We start from the raw sequence: 23,243 nt of genomic DNA, 5'->3' as shown, positions 1-23,243 counted from the left end.
AGAAAGACATGGACACGCTGGAGGGACTATGTCTCTTGGCTGGCATGGGAACGCCTTGGGATTCCCCCGGAGGAGCTGGAAGAAGTGGCTGAGGAGACGGAAGTCTGGGCCTCCCTTCTGATGCTGAAAACCTATCGATCGTTTTTGAAGGGAAACTGGAGCACCCAGAGAAAACCTATCCATCTATCCATCTATCCATCTATCTATCGACCAATCGATCGTTTTTGAAGGGAAACTGGAGCACCCAGAGAAAACCTATCCATCTATCTATACATCTATCCATCTATCGATCAATCGATCGTTTTTGAAGGGAAACTGGAGCACCCAGAGAAAACCTATCCATCTATCTATACATCTATCCATCTATCGATCAATCGATCGTTTTTGAAGGGAAACTGGAGCACCCAGAGAAAACCTATCCATCTATCTATACATCTATCCATCGACCAATCGATCGTTTTTGAAGGGAAACTGGAGCACCCAGAGAAAACCTATCCATCTATCTATACATCTATCCATCTATCCGTCCATCCATTTTCTTCAGGTCATGGGGGCAGCAGCCTAAGTAGGGAGGCACAAATTTCCCTCTCCTAAGCCACTTGGGTCAGCTCCTCCGGGGGATTCCCATCACATTCCTTGGCCAGCTGAGAAACAGACATTTTATCTGGGACTGGAAATGGACGGGAATTTCACTCTTTTATTTTGCTGTTGGTGATCCTCAGCAAAGTGCACAGAGGTGGATTTGAGTAAAGGTAATGTGACTGGCTTCCTAACTTTCTGACTACTCTGTATAGGTCTGTTTCTTGTGTCGTCATGTTGGTCAGCAGTACCCACCGATCTTCTTGCAGATCTTCTTGCAGACTCTGCCAGGGAGGTACTTCTCCCTGGCAGAAGTACCTCCCTGGCAGCTCCACACACTCTGTCTAATTCCATCAAGGTCTGCATGTTTTTCCTTTCAATCTCACACAGTTCCTTTTTCTCCTGCCGTTTGAGCTGAATCTGGGAATCCCAAGAATTAGTCAGACTCTTTATAGCTGCAGCTTTTTTCTCTTTCTCCAGTTTTTCACGCTTTTGCTCTGCAGATTCCCGCTCTTTCCTTTCTTCCAGTAACTTATCCTCCATAAAAGCCCGTTTTTTAGCTTCTTCCTTCTTTGTAAGTGACAGTTGGTCGTACACTATTTTTTTACGTATTTCACGACTTCTATCCTTATCAGGAATGTCGCAGTCCATCAAGGAATCAGACCCTTTATTTATGATCTTGTCCATTTCAATCTGCTTTTGCCGTTTGTATTCAACTTGATCATCCCATGCATCAGTCAAATACTTTTGCATTTTGACTTTCTTTTCTTTCTCCTGTTTGTCAAGTAACTTTTGGGCAAACTCCTGCTTAGCTTTTTCTTGGTTAAGCTTTTTCTCCTCAACAGCTTCTTTGACATATTCTTTTCTCCTTATATTCTCTATATTTTCATAGGCCATCTTCTTACATTTCTCTTGAAATTTAACCTGCTCGTGAACATTTTTCTCCCTCTCGTCATGTACATATTCTGTCCGTTTGCCTTCACTAACTCTGGGTGTTTGCCTTGGCTTTACCAATCGTTTCTCTGCCTTCTCTCTAACCTGTTTGTTGAGTTTTTGTTCATTTCTACGTGACGAAGACTTTTTAAACTGCATGCCTTGTTTGTCCTTTCCAGAATCCTCATTGGAAAGGACAATGAGTTTTGGACAAGCTCTCAACTTGTCAGCTCTCAACTTGTCCACATCCGTGGACAAGTTGAGAGGTTTTTGCACATCTCTGTCAATTTGCTGCAACGTTTTTGATGGAGTTTTCTCCCGCTTGTCTCTCCAGTTTTGCACATCCTGTACGTAGTCATTCGTTGGCTTCTTTTCCTGTAATTTAGGAAGAGCAGCTTCGTGTCTTTCTTTCAACTCCTGTACTTTTCGAAATTTATTATGCTGGTTAATGAGTGCCTGAATATCAATTCCGTCTATATCAATTCCGTCTACCAAACTTAGAAGGAAACCTGAGCTTGTGCTAGAGTTGGAATCACTTGTGGCGGAATTCTCCTGAATATCTACGCAATTCTCCCGAATCTCTACTTTTCGTTGCGGTATGGGGGTAGGATGGATATCTTTTTTAATTTTAGGTAACTTTAAAATCGAGTTCCTTAAAGTACGGTTCTGATCTTCAATTTTGACGCTCTTCTTAAATCCAAAATCACATGGGAGGTCTGGGTCAAATATCTTTCTCGTCATAGGCATAGGGGTATCAGGCCTCCTGGGGAATCGACGGGGCTCCATCTTGTGTTTCAGTCTCTGGGTGAAAAATTGCACTTCTCTATAAATCCGTTGAGTTCTGCGCATCTGGCTTTAGAACACACGTAACAAGATATTCAAAGGGTTCAGAGCTGATGTCATAGAATCTATGACACAAGGCCTGGGTTCCTAGTGACATCATCAGTTGGGTAGAAGTGTAACAGTTGCTATGGTAACCAGGAAAAGCTCTGAAGTGATTCACACTCCCTAGTGAAGGAGATGTTTCAACCCATCAAAACATTTCCAAATAAACTCATTCATATTAACACAAATGTAACTTTTTCCAACAATTTAGACAAGATTCAGCCAATGTGGCTGTAACTGATTTAGGCTTTACAATGTGCAAAACACAATCACCTGGTTTCCCATTAAATCTGCTCAACAGTGTTTTTCTCATCAATACATTTTTTGTTGAGGAACCTAACAATAGTTTCTAATTTCTTTTATTGGCCGCTATCTAAGCTACGGCCTAAAGACGGCGTTCCCAGCGTGTCATTTCGTTCAACCTTAGCTTCGAGCACATGGGCGTGTGAAAACCACCACGTATGTACGAGCATGCAAAGAGCTGAGAGAGGTAGAGGAAAACAGAATGATTTATTCCTGACGCTCTCTTTCAAGTGACCTGCACAAGTTTTGACTCTCCACTGAAGACTCCATCAACAGTCTTCATGCTTTTTTATGTGGTTTTGTATGTTTTCCTTCCACAAATAGCTTAATACAGAAAACTTTTCATCAGAAACAACTGATGGTCAAGCAGGTGATGAGCTTGTTCAACCAAGTTCCATTGAACAAGTGGGTAGTTTAAGTATTTCCAATTTATTAGTAATGTTCTTTGACATGTTGTGTTGTACCTTTCATGTTCATGTGTAAATTATTGAATACAACATGTGAATAATTAGTAATTGTAATCCATCCATCCATTTTCTTACACCCTTGTCCCTTAATGGGGTCGGGAAGGTTGCTGGTGCCCATCTCCAGCTAACGTTCCGGGCGAGAGGCGGGGTCACCCTGGACAGGTCAACACAGAAAGACACACACACACACACACACGCACACCCCCACACACACACACACACACACACACACACAGACAGACACACACACACACACATACACACACAAACATTCTGCAGGACTGACATTCCTGCATTGAACATTCATTTTCTGTGTTGGTTTTTATTGAAGTGTAATTGAAAGTTACTAGATCAGTTGTAGCATTTATTTAACTGTAAAGTTAAAGTGTGACTAGATATATATGACATAATAATAAAAAAATAAGATCAAATTGGTTTGGACTTGCCTCGTTCACTATAAGCCAGTCCTTTCGCCCCTAACTTTATCTTTGTCTATTCGCCATATAGAAAAAATTAAACACAACAAAGAACTTACAAAATAAGAGAAGGACCTAGTCACAAAAACTTACAGAGGATGGAATCCAAACAGTTGAGGAATGACATTGGAAATACAAGTATTAAACAAATATGAGTAATAACCAAGGTAACAGACAAAAACCAAATGTGTATTTCCAAAATCTAACCATTCTTTCCAAGAGCTAACTTGTTAGCTTTTTAAATAGATTTTATTTTTCTTTGTTCAGTGCATTTTTTCTGAAAGGACAACTAGACATTATCATGACAGTCATCATCTACTGGGCTGAGCCTTGACAGCTTTTGAAACTTTGTAGGGATATAAATGAAAACTTTTTAAGCACGTTTCAGTCCAAGTTTGAGATCAAAAACCACAAACAGCATGAAAAAAAAAAATATTGCTCTGATAAAAGAAAACTCACATCAACCATTAATTGGAGCTAACTCAAGGCAGCACTGTACCTGCTTTGCCTTCCTAATGTATCCAACAACCAACTGCCAAGGGCCTGTTGTGTGAGAGCCAGGAGAATCTGAATCCAATTAAACTTAGTGATCAGGTTCAGCTTCAAATCATAAATGATGTGCGAATCAAAGGCGGCTGGAACAGAAATCAAAGGCGTAGGTGTGGGAAGTCCTCAGGTGATCTACTGAAGTTTCTGGTCTCAATTTGTTGATAGGAGTGTGTTTATGTGTGAAGAGGAAAATGTTGCATTAAAAAAGAAATAGATTCTCTCATTTAAAATCTTCAGTGAAAGTTTTCCATGAGGAATTATGTTTTTGACGTTTCTATCTGCAATATGCCACTGATGTATTTATTGTTATGCCCTTCTTCTTTAGAAACACCGTCTTCCTACACATTAGTTCTTCATCCTTCTATTTCTTAGCTATTTCAATTCAGATAAAATGGGCCAAACTACAGTATATGAGCTCCATATGTAACAAAAATGAACACCAACAGTAGAAAGGCAGAAAACCCCTCATAACTCACTGCCACTTTCTTATTGCTTTTACCAAAACTGAGTTTTGGTGAAGTGCTTTAACCAAAAGGTCGGTGTCAACACTATAATAATGATTAACCTATTAAGGATTTTAAAAAATGACTTCGTTAACTCAAGATTAGACATACAAAAAAAGTATTGAATAAAAAAGGAATAACACAAAGTGAAAAAATGTAATTTTTAAAAACATTTACAAGACATTAAGATGTTATTCTCTAAAACGAAAGCAAGCAAAAGAAAATAAGACAAGTTCTAGACTGACTATCTTATCTGAATAATCTTTGGAAAACACAATACTAGTTACAAAATAAGTTATAATTAATAAACACATTTATAATTGCCAGTATTAATAATAAATGCTAAACTATTTAATTTGATCAAACATTATTATATAAAGTCTCAATATGCTAAAGTGTGTTAAAGTGTTAATTGTAAAATAAATGTAGTAAATTTCAGTGACATTCTATGTTGTTTTCTCACTAAGTTTAAATTGAAAGTTTAAATTCTACATTTGAAAGGACTGGTGCATCAGGTGGAAGACGTAGACCAAATGTCTGAATTATAATATGATAAAATAACATTTTTTTACATCTAGAATCCAACTCAAAATGAAATGACGCATGTGCTTACAGGCCGAATAAAAAGTTACATGGAGTTGACCCAGTAACCTCCATTCTGCTGCAGTCAGGATTCAACAGCCTGGCTGGTCGACCCTGCAGCTCTTACTGTAGTTTAGATGACAGTTTGATTAACTGTATAAGACAAGGGCTGTTCTGGCTCAATTTCTATAGTCAACATCAAAAACATCAAATAAATCAAAGTAGTGAAGTGAGATTATTTTTAATGTTCTCATGGTTTTTCAAACAAGAGCCTAACCAACTAAACAAAATAGAAGTTTTACAGTAGTTTAAAGACGAGGAATCTTTACTATGACAGAATAGAATAGAATAGAATAGAATAGAATAGAATAGAATAGAATAGAATAGAATAGAATAGAATAGAACTGTGATGAAGCCGTGTTTGTTGACAGGTAAGCGTGTTTATTCATTCAGCCTGGGCTCCAGACCTGTGTGTGTTGTGACTCACCGTCTCTCACACACATTCATCTAAATGCATACAGGTGCAGGAGAAGACCATCCCACACACACACGCACACACACACACACACACACACACACTTGTCTATCTTCATAGATCAGGCAGACAGGTAGACTGTGTGCATTCTATGCCTTTGTTTCGACTATGATAGAGTGAAAACAAATGCAGTCAGTTCTACTGTTATAGACAGCAGTAAATAGTCTTGCCACTTTAAGCCAGTTTTGTTTTTCCTTTGCGTTCCCTGCTATGCACCGCTGCATAGAAGTGCATAGCAACAGATTAAACTTGTTAATGAGAATATATTCATCAGGTTTACATCTACAGCAACCTCTCTTTTCCATTGTAGCGACATTAAACAACAAATATGTTAAAAACTTACATGCATGTGTGTCTGTGTGTGTGCGCACACAGGTGCTGCCTACTGCAGTGATTTATTAATTATAGCTGAGATCTTCAGATTTGTCCTTATATTAATAAGCTAGTTACTGACTTTAATCTGCTGGTTGAGTTAAAGATTAGGGTGATGGCAGGGAGATCTCTCCACCTCAAACACAGAGGGGTCGTGTCAGGTCAGATGCTTAGAATAGTCCTTAGAAAAAAAACATTTTATTAAAAGAGAAAGATGAAATAAAATTTAAACTAAAATAACCACTTTTATTAAAACCACAGTGAACCCTTAATAAGCCATGTATTAGCCTTAGAAAACACTATTTGTTGAGAAACATCATATCCTTATTGTCATGACAGATCAAACTCAGGTAAGGAAAATGTATCTGTTCTTATCATGCTCATATCTGATGATTCAGAGATTAAATATTAGATTTACAATCCTGGTCGAAAACAAACAAAAAAAGGAGTCCCAGGAATAGGACAGAATGCAACAAACTGCTATACTTTGAATGCAGCTCGAAACCAACAGCACATTTTTTGAGTCCACAATCTATCTTCTTTTTAGAACACAAAAGTACATTTTGATTAGATTAGCTAAAAAGGAGAAGAACCCGAAGACTGACAGCAGCACACAGCCTTTCACAATATAATTTAAAGAATACCTTATGCTCATGCGCTCACATTTTTCTCCCTGTCTGAATCTATGCAATCCATTATTAACATGTTCCCTGTCAGACAAAGACACAGGTAGGTGATGAAAAATAGAAAAATAAAGACAAAGACAGAGAGAGGGTTAAATTATTGAATTTCGGATGTTCTCTTTGAAATAAAAAGTCCGATGGAGAAAAGAAGGATCTATTGTTTTGGCGAGTGACAAAAAAAAATCGAAGGTAAAAGTAGGTTAGAAAAAGAAGGCAAGGTGAGGGAGAAGGTGTGGCATCAAAGAAAGAAAGTTAACCAAAGTCAGCAACACGCTAGAGTCGACTCGTGCGACATTGGAAAGAAGACAGAGCTCACATCAGAGTGCATCACACCCCCGCCATCTAAACTATTCTCAGAGAGACAGACACATGAAGAGGAAGCAGGTACAAAGGTGAACCCGATGAAGGTGAGAAGGGAAGGAAGGAAGGCATAGAAAGGAGTAAGGAAACAAACATTAGAAAGAAAAATAGATTAAATGCCATATATTTACAACATACAGTAAATGAGAAGGTGTTTTTTTTTCTGAAGCACTAAAGTTATAATATGTTCTGAACATGTTGGAGTGGTGGAACAGAGAATGTGAAAGGGGAAGATTTCCTTTGAGCCTGTAGTAGCACAGCAGAGACGCATCATCTCAGGGTCTGTTCCCACCCGCCCGGTTACTGTAACTAAGTTTGGTTGTGAATGCGCAGTCTAACTCTAATGTGGACCAAAACAGCAAACTCTGGTCCGGTAGAAAACCTAAGGCTGTATTTGGTTGAAGTAAACTATCTGGTGTGGTTTGAATGAGTATGTGAACACCAAACAGACCAGAGACCGTTCCAAAACCAGGAAACGGATAATAGCACAGGGCATTCTGGGTAAATACAACCAAAACAAACACGGAGGTCCAGCGCTAATGTGAGAAATGGCTCGTGGTCTTTCACCAAAGACAAGACAAAAATTCTCCAACCAATAAAATCTGATGCCAGTTTTAACCTCATGAAGACAGAAGTTGTGCTTACTGTCTTCAGAGATTTTTTGTGCTGCAACATTTATAAGTTCTGAAAATTAAAAAAATATATAACCATGTTATTTCTTTAAACTGTATTCATTTATATTTATTTCTGTATTCTCTACATTTAAGACCATAATTATTCATATTCCTTGAATAATTAGGTTTAAGGTTTAAAGTCATTTATTTATTAATGTTTTGCAGCGGCCCAGTCAGAATGCTGACATAAATCTAGATAGAGAAAAAAATTCTGAAACATTTCCCATCATGATAAGAGTTTTGGTTTATTATTTTCATGATAAATTTCAGTTACAGAAGGTAAATTAAAGAAAAACCCAAAGTGACTGTAAATCGAAAATGTTTTCTCCGCTGTTAGTTTCATGTGAGCCTCATAAAATGTCAGTAAATCCAGAAATATGACTAAGTGCAGTTTAGTGATATAACTCACATTTGTTTGAGAAAGTGGTGTCCTGAATGAGTCTACTTCACTGGGAATGTTCTTCAAAACCAGTATTTGTGTTTATGGTAATCACATCCATACAGCTACCTAAAAATAAGTAATAAACAGTTGTTGTTTTTTTATCATAATCTTTGTTATCACAATAGTTCCACAAAATATTATATTAAGTTGATATCAATCACCACAAACTGTCTCCTTTTATGTATGAAACTCTGCTTATTTTTACAGAACAAACCTCAGCTCACCACAACAAGCTGAGATTTGCACACAGATGTACAAATAAACAAATAAAAACACACAAAGCAAATGCAGAGTCCTAAACACACATAAATGCTCACATATACATATATAAGCAGGACAGACAGGCGGAGAGGACATCTTGGGCCACCCAGCTGCTCCACCATTTATCTCAATTTCACCTTGTAGGCGTGAACGCTCAAACATACACAAGCTCATTGCATTAGTGTCACACTAAGCTAGAGCTAGACAGACATAAACACAGCAGACAAACTCACACACGTGCGCACAAACACATACATACCTGAGCAGGGCCCCGTTTCAGACAGGAGGATCAGTTCTGGGGTAACTATGAACATATCCTGGGTTTTCCGTTTCAGAAAGCCAGATATCGGTGCAACCGGTAATGTAGTCACTACCACATTTTGGCACTTTAGGTATAATCTATTCATTTATTTTTGGGTGTCCTAAGTACAGAAGTTATGGATATTTGGTTTAGACAAATCAAATAATCCGTCCTCTATTGAACGTTAAATATTTGTAACATCAAGAATATTACTAATTCTCTGCAAAATCTCACTCACACATCAACTGTCTGTCATGCTAACACTGGCTATTTTGCACTATTGCTAAGTATTGACATGTTTAGCAATACTTTTGCTAAATATGTCAAAACATATTTAACATATTATATATGCTAAATATGATCCCATATTCTGTTTATGCTCTCATTACATTTCTAATTCCGCTGGACATGTAGGCTTCTTTTTACTTGTTGTCATGATGAATCGCGTTATCTGCACTCCATTGATGACAGCGTCTGTACTCATGCTCAGGCTTAACTCGGGTAACTTGACTCAGAGTTGAGTTACCTAGTTGATATCTCCTGTTCTGAAACCAAAGACTCTGGGTGTCATTGAGCCGGGTCAGTTTATTCAGAGTAACTGCCATCGCCTCAGAGCTTATTAACCCTATCTGAAAAGGGGGCATGAGTAATAGTTTGTAGTTTTATTTTTATCTTTCGTTAGTGAGTCATGACTCAAACCAGTGATTTAGGCATTAATTTACCTAACTGGTAAAACCTGCATCTGGACTTTAATTGTAGTGTCTGGAAGTTGTTCACTTGGTCATTATTTTTATCTGTGCAGTTCCTCCTCCTTCACATACTTAAGTTTACTGAATTAGGAGTTACTGACTGCTGTCACCTCTCAGCTCTGCCACATTCTGTCACAAATCCCCTTTATTCTCTAGTACTGTGATCTAACGCGAAAACAAAAACTAAATATTTCATACAATGCATCAGGCAAGATTTGACTTCCTAGGGTCAAATCAATTTTTTTCCAGCTCTGATCTCTTACAGCAAAAGTGAGGATGATGAACTGCAGAGGGATGACAGATTTTTGAAATCAGTACAGAACACCAGTACATATTCAGAAACAGGTTTTCATGTAAATGTAGACGTTAAAAAATACACATACCAAGACACACACACACAGAAACTGCATTTAATCATATTTCCAAACTCACTGATACTTGTTGATGTTCTAGTAGGGCAAACAGTGGAGAAAATAGCAAAAATTACATTTCTGATCAATCTGTCAGTTTTGTTTTTATTTACCCTCAATAACTAAAATGTATCATGAAAATGATCAATCAAATAAATTTAATGACAAATATTCACAGTTATCAGTAGCTCTATGATAAAAAGCAGAACAAAATATAATAATCTCACATGTACAGAAATATTTTACTAAATTTAGTTGGTTTTATTCCATATTTTCCTTTATTCTTTCACTACTGTGTACATATAATAAGATAATCTCTGAAAACCACTTTATTTTACACAGACTCTAAATTTAGTCTAGTATAAATTCAAACTGTACTCGTTACCAAAGAAGAATTGAATTCTTGACTTTTTTTTAACTACCGGTACACTATCTTTAATAAAAACATGTTGGTGAATCATTTTAATGAGTGCACAAAACCGCTGATTTTAAACTTATTGACTGACTGTTTAAGGCTTTGTTAAATCCAATATGTCAATTTGTTACATGATCAAAAAAAACTTTGGTCTTCTGTTTTTATCTCTAACCAAATATAAATTAAACAAATCCTTTAAGGTTTGAATACTGGCAAAAAGTGAGCATTCGTGTTTTCAGGACAATTATTTTTATCCACTTATTGTCTATCATTAGGTCAATATTAGTAAGAGACAATAAAATCTTAACTCTAAGCCAAGCAAAGGTGTTGGATTTTAAATTTGTGACTAAACCACGGTGCTTAATGGAGAACTTTAAATGGATAAGTTGACTTTGGGATTTCAGAAAAACACATCATTTTTCTAGAACTCATTCAGGTTATGGAGGACTTTTTAAAACTAATTATGCAACCAACTCTATACATATTTTCATCCAGTGACATTACTTGGTGAATATCATAAAAAATGCTGATGCCCCAAAAAAGAAAGACTCAAACTAAGGAGAAAACAACCTAATCCCAATTGTCATTCATCATTTGCTCTTGATAGATGCATAACACAAACACAAAATCTACCACTGCTAATTCTACAGCTACTGAGGAGCTGACGCCAACGTTACCATGGTGAGGAGGTATGCTGCTGGCCGGCCAGGTGAAGGGTCTTGGGCCGGGCGTTCGAGCAGCTGCCTGCATTAGATGGCCGCTCCCAGTAGGGGTCACTGTGAAACACACACAAAGATAAAGCGTGGAAAAGTTCTTAAACGACAGCCTTAGAACACAGAACCAGGAAATGTAGAGAGAGTGAGGGAAAAATAAACAGGACAAAATATCAGCACCATTGTAAAAGTGAAAAGGAGAATAGATATTAAGAATATATGTATTAATCTAATACAAAGTGAAGTACAAGTACCGCTGGCACGTACATACTGTACATGAAAGCGTTTTTTTTAAACAGTATTAATAATTTGATGCTGTCATGTCAGAAAATAATTTTAAAATGGGCATTTTTAGCTCAATGGAATAGAAAATCCAACAAATATAGACACCATATCTATTATGAAAAAAACTCTCCAGCTAAAAAACAATGCTCTAAATTTTCTGTTCAAAGAAATGTTCCATCAAAAAAATAATAAAATGTCTCTATGATAATTTATGCAAGATGCAAAACAAAAATGTAAAGAAAAAGCCTGGAGGAATCTAAGAAAACAAAAAAGGCTGCACACACTCACACACCCTTATACAGTCCTGCTGTAGTCAGTTCTTAATATCCTACTCCTTTTTTTACTAGGTGTGTTTTTTTGGTGCTGCCAATCGATTAAAATAATTTTTCAGACTAATCACACTCCAGCGTTGCGGTTAATTTTGATTAATCGTTTTGCTAAACTTTGTAAGCTTGAAATGTAAAATTGCACATTTTCAAAACTATTAAAGATAATGCGTTAATGTCTCAAAGCAAACATCTCGGTTTTCTAGGATAAGGACGATTTAAAAGAAGTCATTTACAATTTAGAAAAGAAATGTTAACTGATTCTGCTCCTTTGGTGGAACTATGATTCATCGTTACAATAAATGGATAGGATACATACTGTCTTGGTTCTATCCAAACTTACATCACTGTACACACAGATTACCTCTCATACCATACTGTCACAACATGACAGTTTTAACAAATATGTGAAAAAAATATTTATTTAAAAGTTACATACTGCAGCTTTAATTTCACTCAGGAGAGGAGAGGATGGGTCAGGAGTGATGTGGATTAGAGCTGCTGCTGACTGACTCATCTGTTGTTAAGTGGTAAAAGGTACAAGGGACAAGTTAAATATATGAATATGCTGTACATTTTTTTTCTTAATTCATTAAATGCTAGTGAAATGGAGGCAAACAGTAGTTTATAGCTAAGATAATTATGCTAAATGGTTGATAATCTCAGTCTACTCACCTCTCTTGGAAAAAAACTGGGTTATAAATTAACACTCTTGCCTTTTTCCCTCTGCCCTCTCTCTGTTTTTAAAAAAACCTGATTTTATAACTTTTCTTAACAGCATAGTAACTGCCACAGTCGTTCGTGTCTCCCACTGTCTGCTGCATACAGTGTCACTCTGAAGTGTTCCAAGCAGGAATGAACCATTTAACGCAGATAGGGGGGTTCAAGGCAAATATGGATGTGTGATATTTGGTCTGGGAGTGGGAACATTAAATTTTTACTGCTAAAAATCTTTGAAAATACAATATGCTTAATTTTGTAATTGACAGGGCCCTGATTTTTTTTTACATTTCTATAAACAAAAAATAAATAATTAAATTATGGAGGGCCCCCTGTTGGTCAGGGCCCCTGGAATTGTCATCACTTATACCACGCCCCTGGTTGCCTCTGAGCCCACCAGTCTAACTCCTCGTTCATCTTTTCTCTCACATTTGCGACTCTGAATTTATGAATTTTGTACAAAGTCGTGGTTAACCGTGTAAAGCGCTGCTGTGAAATAGGTAATCCTTAGCGGGAGAGAGGCTTTTAGGTGAAAACGAGTAAATCTCAATTATGTAATAATAAGGCGTTAAATGTTTTAGATTAACTGCATTGACATCCCTAGTTTGCTTTATATTGTAGTTTGTTGTTTTGTGATTGTTCTTTGATTGACAGTGATGAAAACCAGAGTGAAATTCCTTGTTTATTCCTGCAAACTTGGTAAATAAAGTTGATTCTGATTCAGATAAATCAGCACAGCATTTCAACCTAACTTAACTTGTTAGGAACCAACAGGGTCTCAACAAAAAAAAAACCCAAAAAGTCGACCAGTATCCACTGGTCGACTAAACAGCTCAAGGTTTGTAAAATATTCAGGAATAAACAGATACAACTCCAGTTTAGCTGCTTTATTTCTCCGTTTATATATTTATAGTAAAGCTAAACGGTGCTGGCTGGGATTTGACAGGAAGGCGAAGCGACGCAGTCAAATACAAAACACAAAGCCGCCCCAGAGTCTATGCACAGAGAATTATTCAAATTTTACACACCCACCAAAGACAGGCTGTCAAAACCCATGTTGATGTGGATTTTTCATACTGAAAAAAGGAGCACAGGAGAAGTCAGAAAAATAAAAAGTGAGAAGAGAAGAAAAACTACGAAACGGAGGCAGAGCAAGAGAGGCTGGAGAGTGAGAGGAAAGAAAAAAGGAGAAACAGTGAAACGGTGCCAGCTTCTAGAAGAACATTAGCTGAACTGTGTAGCGCACCATGAAACCATTGATAATGTCGTTCTTGTTTTGTGGACATGTATTACTGTAAAACAGTTTTCTGAGGCGAGCTGCCCACTATTGTTCCTGTCAGAGGTTGAAGTGAGGGCAGCGCCGGCATAACCTGTTTCAGTTTACAGCAACAGCAGAACACAAAGAGCTGCTTTCCACAATAAATGACCCAGATAAAGTCTAGAAATTGGATTGCTTTTTGATTCGATGCAAGTTTAGGGAACATATCTGTTAAAAATGTTTTTAAAAGCAGTAAAAATAAGACAAGTGTGGCTATTTGGAAAAAGGATTCGGGATCATGCCAATGGTTAATCCATGGAGCAGAAGCAGGAATTATTTGAATTAATAATAAATTATAGGCAGATTCCATTGCTTTTTTTCTTAAAACTGTAATCTTTTATTCTTAACACATAAATGTATCAATTTAAATCAAACAGAGCCACAGGGAACTTAACTATTCACAGTTTAGTATTCCCATATTAAACTATTTGCAGATTTCTCTCTGGAATGCAACTCAAATTATCGGTTGGTAATTTGACTATTTGCAGCTTGAGAAGCAGTTTGAGAAGCAGAACAGAAAGGCACAAAGCTACTTGACATGCTATTGGTTAGCATTTGCAAAGCAGCCAATCCAAAAGCCACATTCATTTTCCTTGGCACTGATTGGCTGTCCCACCAAGAGCGGAAATAACAAACCGCAGATGTTAGCTTCTGTGTAGAACCAATGTTTCCAATGTGTTTTAATGCAAATAAGGTATATTTTGTGTCTGAGCTATAATAGGTAGTTATAAGTATTTTTAGAAAGGGTTTTAAGTATTCATAAACTTCAGCTATTTGTGGGTGGTCGTGTTTGCTAAACCCTTCAAATACATGGGATCCACTCTAATAAACAAATAAAAGTCATGTTGGTATAAAATCATCATCGTGAAGACTGGTGACTTAACAGCCGTCTAGCATACAGATGCAACATTTTTTTTAACTTTCTTTTTAACCCTGCCTTCTTCTTAAGAGATAGGTTCATTTGGACCCCTCAAGTTTTTTACTCTGTGCGCGTTCTGGCGGGGTCGCACCTGACCCTGTGTGTGCTTTTACCAGGTGCTTTTTATGCTTTCAGGATCTAAAGGTTTACCCCACGCCCCGCTGTCCGACCTACCTAACTTTTATTTGCTGCGCTCCTGCTCAGCGTGTGCCAAGCCAAGGAAGAGTTAAAGAATGTAAGCCAGAGAAACTCATCGCTAAAGCAGCTGGCTGTTCGCACAGTGCTGTTTCTAAGTAGATCATTTAGAAAGTTGAGGATAAGGGAAAAACATAATTTACTTCAAGCCTTGAATGGATTATGAAGCAAAGCCGATTCAAGAGACAATCAGGATCATCTTATTTGGGCAAATGAGGTCAATAGATCAATATATTCAGTGAAGCCATACCAGAAAATTTTACAGCACTGCATTTTTTCCTGTGTAGAAAAGCTTTGTGGAGATGGTGGTTTCCTTTTCAAGCAGGACTTGGTTCCTGCCCTCAGTCTGAAGCACCAACACATACTTTACCCTGAGGAACCTCCCATCATAGCTCTGTGATGTGTACCTATTTTACATTTATTCCATGGAAAATACATCATAGCAAAACATGAAAATGATGGTTTCAAAGCACAAAACCTCGCCTTTCCATCCACCCGTTTTTTGCTCTATCTTTACTGCTGTCAGTCAGTAATCCAAGAGTTGCATTGTTTTATCCTGGGTTTGAAAAACAACAAGAACATCATCTAAAGCATTGAGATGATCACCTCAGTGAAGGTCAGGGGTCATGATTCAGATATAAAAAGCAGACTGAGATCCATCTGCATCCGAGACTAAAACCACTGCTGACCAAAAACCCGTCAAATACCTTTGATGGGTTGGCAAAAGTGAGACCCGCCTCACTTTTGAACATGGTGACAATCCCCAAGGTTTCTGGCAAAATATTCTGTGGACTAAAACAAAAGTGAAACAGTTTGTGAACCATTTCTAACACGGCTTTTCATCAAGGGAGAAACATCCAGACAAACATGTTGATGGGGTGAAGGTCTTTGCTACTTTGATTACATCTTACAATCGATGGAACCATGAATTGTGGAAAATGTCACCTCCACATCCCCTAACTATACCCTAGTTGTGGGCAGTTGTTTCCAACGCTGCACAACTATGGGAATAGATGCACAGCTTTCATTTTCATAATGATCATATACAGTTATGGAAAATATTAAGAGACCACTGCACTGAACCCCATTGAAAACCTCATGGCTATTAATCCAAATATTGATTTCTGAACTCTTCCTGAATTAAAACATTAGTGTTGTTGTTTCTAAATGAATGTGAACTTGTTTTCTTTGCATTATTTGAGGTCTTAAAGTACGTTTTCATTACTTTGACCATTTCTCATTTTCTGCAAATAAATAAATTTTTACGTGGAATTTCGGAAACATGTTGTCAGTAGCTCATAGAATAAAAGAACAATGTTCATTTTACTAGAAACATGTACCTATAAAAAGTGAAATCAGAGAAACTGATCATTTTAAGTGGTCTCTTCATTTTTTCCAGAGCTGCATATACTATATTATATATTATAGATTTACTAATATTTTCCTTGTCATGTAAATGAAAAGGGACTGACTGACTGTAGGTCAGATTCCTTTTATTTCAAAGAATAGAAAGAAATTGTCCTGTTTTTTTCTTTATTAAATGAAGTTTCCATCACACAAACCCACACTCACAGCTGACCTCTCCACCCTGCTGTGTCTGCTATTAACAGAAGTGAGACCTTTGGTAAAACAATCAATCTCCAGAGAAAGAATGAGGTTCATAAGGTCACTCATCACGTCACTTATTTCTTTCAGCAACATCACACTACTCCTACTCCATTTCTCTGGCTCTCTTTTTTCTTCTACATTGACTTTTTTTCTTTCCATGATCTCTTCCTCTCTTGTCCCTATTCCCTGTTGTTTCGTCTCTTTCCTTTTTTCCTCACTCTGTTCTTCCCTCCTTTTCTAATATTTCTTGCATCACTTACATTGCCTATTGCCTCTGTATCTGTATCTGTCCAGCAAATTATTTCCTCTTTCGTCTTTCTGTGTCCCTCTACCTAACTTTTATAAACTAATTTTTCGGTTCTGTTGATCTGTGTTTTCATTCATCTTTATTGCCATCATTTGTTTTTGTTTGTACGTATATAGATTTTTTAGATTTTTTTATTTTTCACCCTGATTTTGTCTTTTTTTTCCCTGTCTTGTTCAATCATCCCTTCAGCTACTTCCTCAACTTTTTTTTGGTTTTCATTTGGATTGTGCACCATTCTCTAATTTTGACAGACCTGTTGCTGTGTCACATTAAATACTACATTCACAGGATAAAGACTTGGGCAAAACAATTTCAATGCAATACCACACACACACAAACACAGTCACATAATGACACAGGCAAAGATACACATGCAGAAATTTAATAACCTGTGAATAAACAATGTCACTGGTTTGTGCACATCGGCACACATCCAAAGACTGACTTATAGGTAAAAGCACACTGAAATGCACATACAGACACACTGGATCTAAACACACACTCCATCAAGCCAAAATGGCAGTGGTGGGAGGCAGCACAATGGGTATTGCCGGGTGCAGGCAGAGCTAAATTGCAGACAGCGAAGGGGAGATCTGGGCCATTTTTCAAGGCTGACTATATATTACAAATTGGCTACCAGGGCATTGTCTGGGAATACATACACATACGGTTTTACACACACACACACACGCACGCACGCACACACACACATTCGCACAAAGTAAAAAAAAAAAAAAAAACTAATCCTGGCTTGTCCTATTGTAGCCCATAGAGCTGCAGAAATCTGGTCTTTTTTCTCGTTCTCAACAATTTCCACAGAATAAACCGTGTGATTGAAAATGTGTCAGTTTAGTGGGAAGCGACACTGCCACACACACACACACACACACACACACCCACACACACACACACACACGCACACATACACACTCATGTATACCAATAAAATACAAGAATACACATCAGTGTTTATTTGGTGTAACCACATTGTTTGTTATGAGAGTGTTCAAGAACTTCCAGGGCAGGGTCAAACGTCCACCCTCTGCAACAACCATACACACCCAATACACACCACTGACAGAAACAGCTGTCCACAGTTAGTGCTCATATTCTGGTTCAGGTTCAACCTCTCAGTTTTCTTTCAGTACAGATTTGAATAAAATTCAATAAAAATCACTTATTTCTTTATGAATTAAGCATAGAATTTAATCCCATAAAGCTGTGAAGGTGGAGATAAAAATTTTAAAATGAATTCTAAAACTGACTGCTAGTCAGTGCAACAACTTTAAAACCAGAGTTATAGTTTATCAATTCTGCTGGGGAAAGTCTAAAGACTTGCGGATGTCTGGATGTATCTGAAAACAAACTCATCTTTTCTAACAACAGAAACCTAAAAGCGGGTTCATGGCCACAGCAGCAGTGATAGTTGAAATAGCTACAAAATACAGACAACATGCCATAAGAAGCATAGAGACAACGGCTGTCCTCTGGTATTCACAGCTATCGACCAATAGAAACTGACAGGTCTCAGTGAACGCCGAGCTGCACCAATAAACTGGTTCCTAACAGCTGAGGGTATTTCCACTGTTACCAGAATCAGCTTTATGGGGTCAACAACAATACTTTGGAGGGGTGCAGAATACATGTGAACTGCAAATCAAAATATGATTGGCTAATCAAAAAGTCCTTCTGAATGTATGTTATTGCTCGGTAACAAACCCTGTCTGGTGACAACATTAAACTGCTGTGGCACATTGCAAAATGCCTGAAAAGTTGTTCTTCTTTTATCACAGAGAAGTAGCCCTCTGTGTAAAGGAGAAAATAAATTATTTAGATATTTTAGTTTGTTTCCACAGTCAATATTCTCATCCTAAGATGGATGATGGGGAGGTGAATTGGGTAAACTGGTACTTCCTAACGATTTTAATCATGTGTAAAACACCTGTTCACAATTTTTTTAATTTAACATTTTGCTTTACATTTTCTGATGACATTTCATTAAATCCAGATAACTAGATAGTTCCTCAACTCAACAATAATTATAAAAAAGTCAGATGCTCATTCTGTGATTCCTTGAAATGTTTGTGTTTTTCAATAATGTACTCTATAAAGGCTAGCCCCCAAAACCACGTTCTTATGTTAGATGTTAAAAAGGCTAATATGGTGGACCCTCAACAGTATTCACAGATCTCTGTGGAATGTAACTTCAAATTATTCACAGAAAATCTATCAATTCCCATAGTTTTCATAGGCAGCTGCGGCCCCGGGGCCCATGAAAATGCAGGGGGATCAGGGAAGAAGTGTTATACATAGTCTTGTTTTGGAACCCATAATATAAAATAATAATAAATATCTAGAATAAAAATATTATTTTCTCTAAACCTTATGAAAGCTGGGAGCTTTCAGATGGTATTTTAAGCATTACATAAGCCATAGGCAATGCATTAGCCACAATAAGAACCCAGAGCTTTTTTTAAAGAAAAATTCTAAATAAATAAAAACAAGCAAGTTGTTACACAAACTATAATAATCATACAATACCTATTTATAAATGTATTTGTAGATTTTCTCTAAGTGTCTTACATCCACCACCCCACCTCAAGCTAAGCATGTGCATGAGAAAAAATGTGGCTCAGTTTAGTTTGCACACATTATCAGCAAATAACTAGAATAAATCCAGTGCATGCAACACTTGCGCTGAAGAGCAGTGCATGCAGCCATAATGGATTCTGTCATTTGAAATGGATGAAGTTCCATTAGAGAGCAGCACGGTCGCCGGGCTAAGTGTGATGAAGGGCGAAGCTTTACCATCTCTCTTTTTATTTTAACAACGACAAAGAGGAAGCAGCATCCTGGTTCTGGAATAATGGAGCACAGTTGGATTGTGGAGTCTGCAGACAGAAAGGTAGACGTATGCAAAAACAGAGAAAACTCTGTTTTTTCTTAGAACTGGATAACAGAAAAAAAAATCCCCTTTGTTTTAGAGACTAGAGATAACCTGTCCCCTTTTAAATGCAGCAGTTTGAAGCTACTTTCTGTTTCTATTTAAATCAACACAACTTACTAATCCTCCATCCTACCACGTAATTCTGTCCATGTTTTTCAGATCTTCTTTACTCACCTACTTTGTCTTAAAGAAAATAGGGTCTATGTCAGCAGACCCAAACACACACACACACACACACACCTCTTTATACTCACAGATGCATCCACGCATAGATGACATGTTTATTAATCACCTCTTTAGCAGGCTTCCAGCCTGATTTACCGCTGATTTCTTAGCTGTCATCCCTGAGAACAACTGGCTGACATTTACAGGTAGAAGCATTCTGCAGTATGTCACACACACACACACACACACACCCACACACACACACACACACACACACACACGCATACACACGCACACACACACACACACGCACACACACAACACGCAGAACACAGTTGTAAAAAGGACTTGCTCAAGTTGCCCTGTTCATGTACAAATGATGCGCGCACACACTCAAGACAACAAGTTTGTCACACACCAACACACCTTCAAATGCTCGCATTCTGCTCTTCTGTTTCCGTTTTGTCTTTTTTTCAGATTCATCTATTTATCTAGTAATTCAAACTGTTCGACATGTCAGAAGTCAAAATTGTCCACCAGTAACCGGTTAAAAGAAAAATCTAAAAATAGCAGGAAATGTTATTCAAAATGTGTTATTCTAAAAAAAAAAAAAAAAGCATTGAAATTTTCCCCTGTCGTGAAACCTGGTTGGAAGTGATTGAGATCTTTCCAGGACACACAGAAAACAGGTCACAGAAACCTAGAGTCAACAAGTAATCTTGAATTATGATTTAATGTTGATTGAAATGTATATAATCTTTGTTTTAGGTGCACTATTAATTAATGTTACGAGTTATGTGATTTGGTTGAAAAAGTAAAGATGGAAAAATCATAAATGGATAAAAGTAATAATTGTAAGTTAAATGGAATTGTCTCATACTGTGTCGCAATCAGAGGCTGAGTGGGAGGAAGAATTGTGAGCATGGAAGAAACAAGAAGTGGGGATGTGAAACACACAGAGGACCAGATGTTGAGTACAGATAAGAACTTCAGCAAGAGTATTTCAACGAAAAAGGAAGTTCAAGAGTCAAGTAGGGAAAAGGTCGACGGTTAACCGAAGGCGCTTGACGTCAAGGAAAATTGTGCAAAGAGGATTGTGTAGGCCGCTGAGGCGTACACAACTGAAATGCAGAAGGTATAGAGGATTGCGCAAGCTGCTGATGAGTGCGCAACCAAAATACAGAGAGTATAAAAATACATGAGAAGGAAGAACCGGGGTTCTTTGTTCCGCAGTGTTCAAGTCAAGACCACATGAAGATGCAGTATCAACTGAGGGCTATGCTTTGATACCCCGGGAAGGTGAAGACTTTGCACTGCTCGAGAAAGGAACAAGATCCTTTTACCCACAGCCCGGGTTCTGATTTGACAACTGCCCTGCACTCAACCCAAAAGATTTCAACGATGCTGCAGTAGACATGGGGGATAGACGAAGATCGCATATGGATAAAGAACTGAGTTCATGGAGGATACTCACCAGTTCAACTTTGGATCTATTCTAAACAGGATTCTGCCATGACAAGACGGGTCCCTGACCATGGATATTAAAGTTTCTGCTGCCAAGATCAACTCAGCATCTGGGGACGAGTGGAACTGCATCCCAAAGAGTCTCCTATAGTTCAGTGGCACAGTATAGGGACTGGAGGGAAGTGTGATTTCCAAATTTCTTACATATATAAATCCCTTGATTTTTGATTGAAGAAGCTGTATGTCATTTTCCCCTGCTAAAGCTTGCTAATAAAATATTAAAGTCTAAGTGATGCTGTGGACAGTTAAATTAATTGAGTCAATTGAAAATTAATTCTTCTGGTTAAAATAAAATCAATGGTCATGATCCTAGTAATTAGGGGGCTTCAGACGTTTCTTTGGTGTTAGTAAAATAATGACCTTGGGATTCGTGCCGAATCTCTAAATTCATCTTGTAACAAGTGCACGTTATTAATAGGGAAAGAGCTACCGTTAGCAGGAGTGGTTTCTGAAATCAGGTAACTGCAGGCTACACAGGTTTCATTAACTGAGGAGGGTCATAACTTCTGGATTTGAAGGTAGTTAGAGTCTAGATGCATCTTTCTCGGTCCCAGCTTTATCAGAATGTCCTCTATATTCTCATCTGTAGTAATACTCAGGAGTTAGAGGCTTTTCAGACCCGTCAGGTGGAGAGCTGGTCAGTAGTCAGTCTGCTGGAGTCTGAGAGGAGGTATGGGTGTTGCTGACTATTGCGTAATAACACCCCCAACAAAATGATTCAACATGACTAAAAGAGGTCGCCCAAACAGGATCTAAGACATTTTTAAGATTTCAAACTTTTTACATTTTTTCTTGAGGCATCTGTAAATGTTTCAAGACAAACATGCAGATTTCCAATAACAGTTTTAACTGTTAAATTCATAGACAGAGAAACAATGTGAATATGGATGTGAATATGGGTGTGTACCTGGTTCAGATATCATGCAGAATTAGTCCGTTCTCAGAGTTTGTAATCCAGTCTGACCTGGTTCTGAACAGAATTCAGTTTATTTAAATAGCACCAGTTCAAATCACGGGCTGCACAGTGGCACAGTTGGTAGAGCTGTTGCCTTGCAGCAAGAAGGTTCTGGGTTCGATTCCTGGCCCCGGTCTTTCTGCATGGAGTTTGCATGTTCTCCCGGTGCATAGTGGGTTTTTTCCGGGTACTCCGGCTTCCTCCCACAGTCCAAAAACATGACTGTCAGGTTAATTGGCCTCTCCAAATTGACCCTAGGTGTGAGTGTGTGTGTGCATGGTTGTGTGTCCTGTGTGTCTCTGTGTTGCCCTGCGACAGACTGGGGACCTGTCCAGGGTGACCCCGCCTCTCGCCCGGAACGTTAGCTGGAGATAGGCACCAGCAACCCTCCCGACCCCATTAAGGGACAAGGGTGCAAGAAAATGGATGGATGGATGGATGGATGGATGGATGGATGGATGGATGGATGGATGGATGGATGGATGGATGGATGGATGGATGGATGGATGGATGGATGGATGGATGGATGGATGGATGGATGGATGGATGGATGGATGGATGGATGGATGGATGGATGGATGGATGGACAGTTCAAATCACATGTCGTCTCAAGACACATTGCCAAAACAAATAAATAAATCTAATCCAATAACACAGACATATTCTAAATTGACTCTAGTTATCCAACAATAGAGTCGATTTCAGTTCATGATTCAAATGTGTTAAAACATTTAGGAAAACCCAGCAAATTTCATTAAGTCACTGACTGCAGATATCCCTCA

The 23,243-nt window shown here is 38.0% G+C and overlaps 1 protein-coding gene across 3 annotated transcripts in view; it reads right to left on the bottom strand.

Moving 5' to 3' along the window:
- The window catches only part of npas3 (neuronal PAS domain protein 3), a 318,422-nt gene that overhangs the window by 211,334 nt on the left and 83,845 nt on the right, over positions 1-23,243 (bottom strand). For 2 of the 3 annotated variants that reach the window (XM_008398666.3, XM_008398667.3), the window contains exon 2: positions 11,157-11,255. The exons of the other annotated variant lie outside the window; for it this stretch is intronic. In XM_008398666.3, coding sequence (XP_008396888.1) covers positions 11,157-11,255 — 99 coding nt within the window. The remainder of the gene's footprint in view (positions 1-11,156; positions 11,256-23,243) is intronic. 3 annotated transcript variants of the gene reach the window in all.

Source organism: Poecilia reticulata, chromosome 22 (genome assembly GCF_904066995.2).
Source record: "Poecilia reticulata chromosome 22, P_reticulata-male-v2, whole genome shotgun sequence".
NCBI lineage: Eukaryota > Metazoa > Chordata > Actinopteri > Cyprinodontiformes > Poeciliidae > Poecilia > Poecilia reticulata.
Note: the sequence above shows the minus strand (reverse complement) of the source record. Positions and strands in the feature narration are given on the sequence as shown.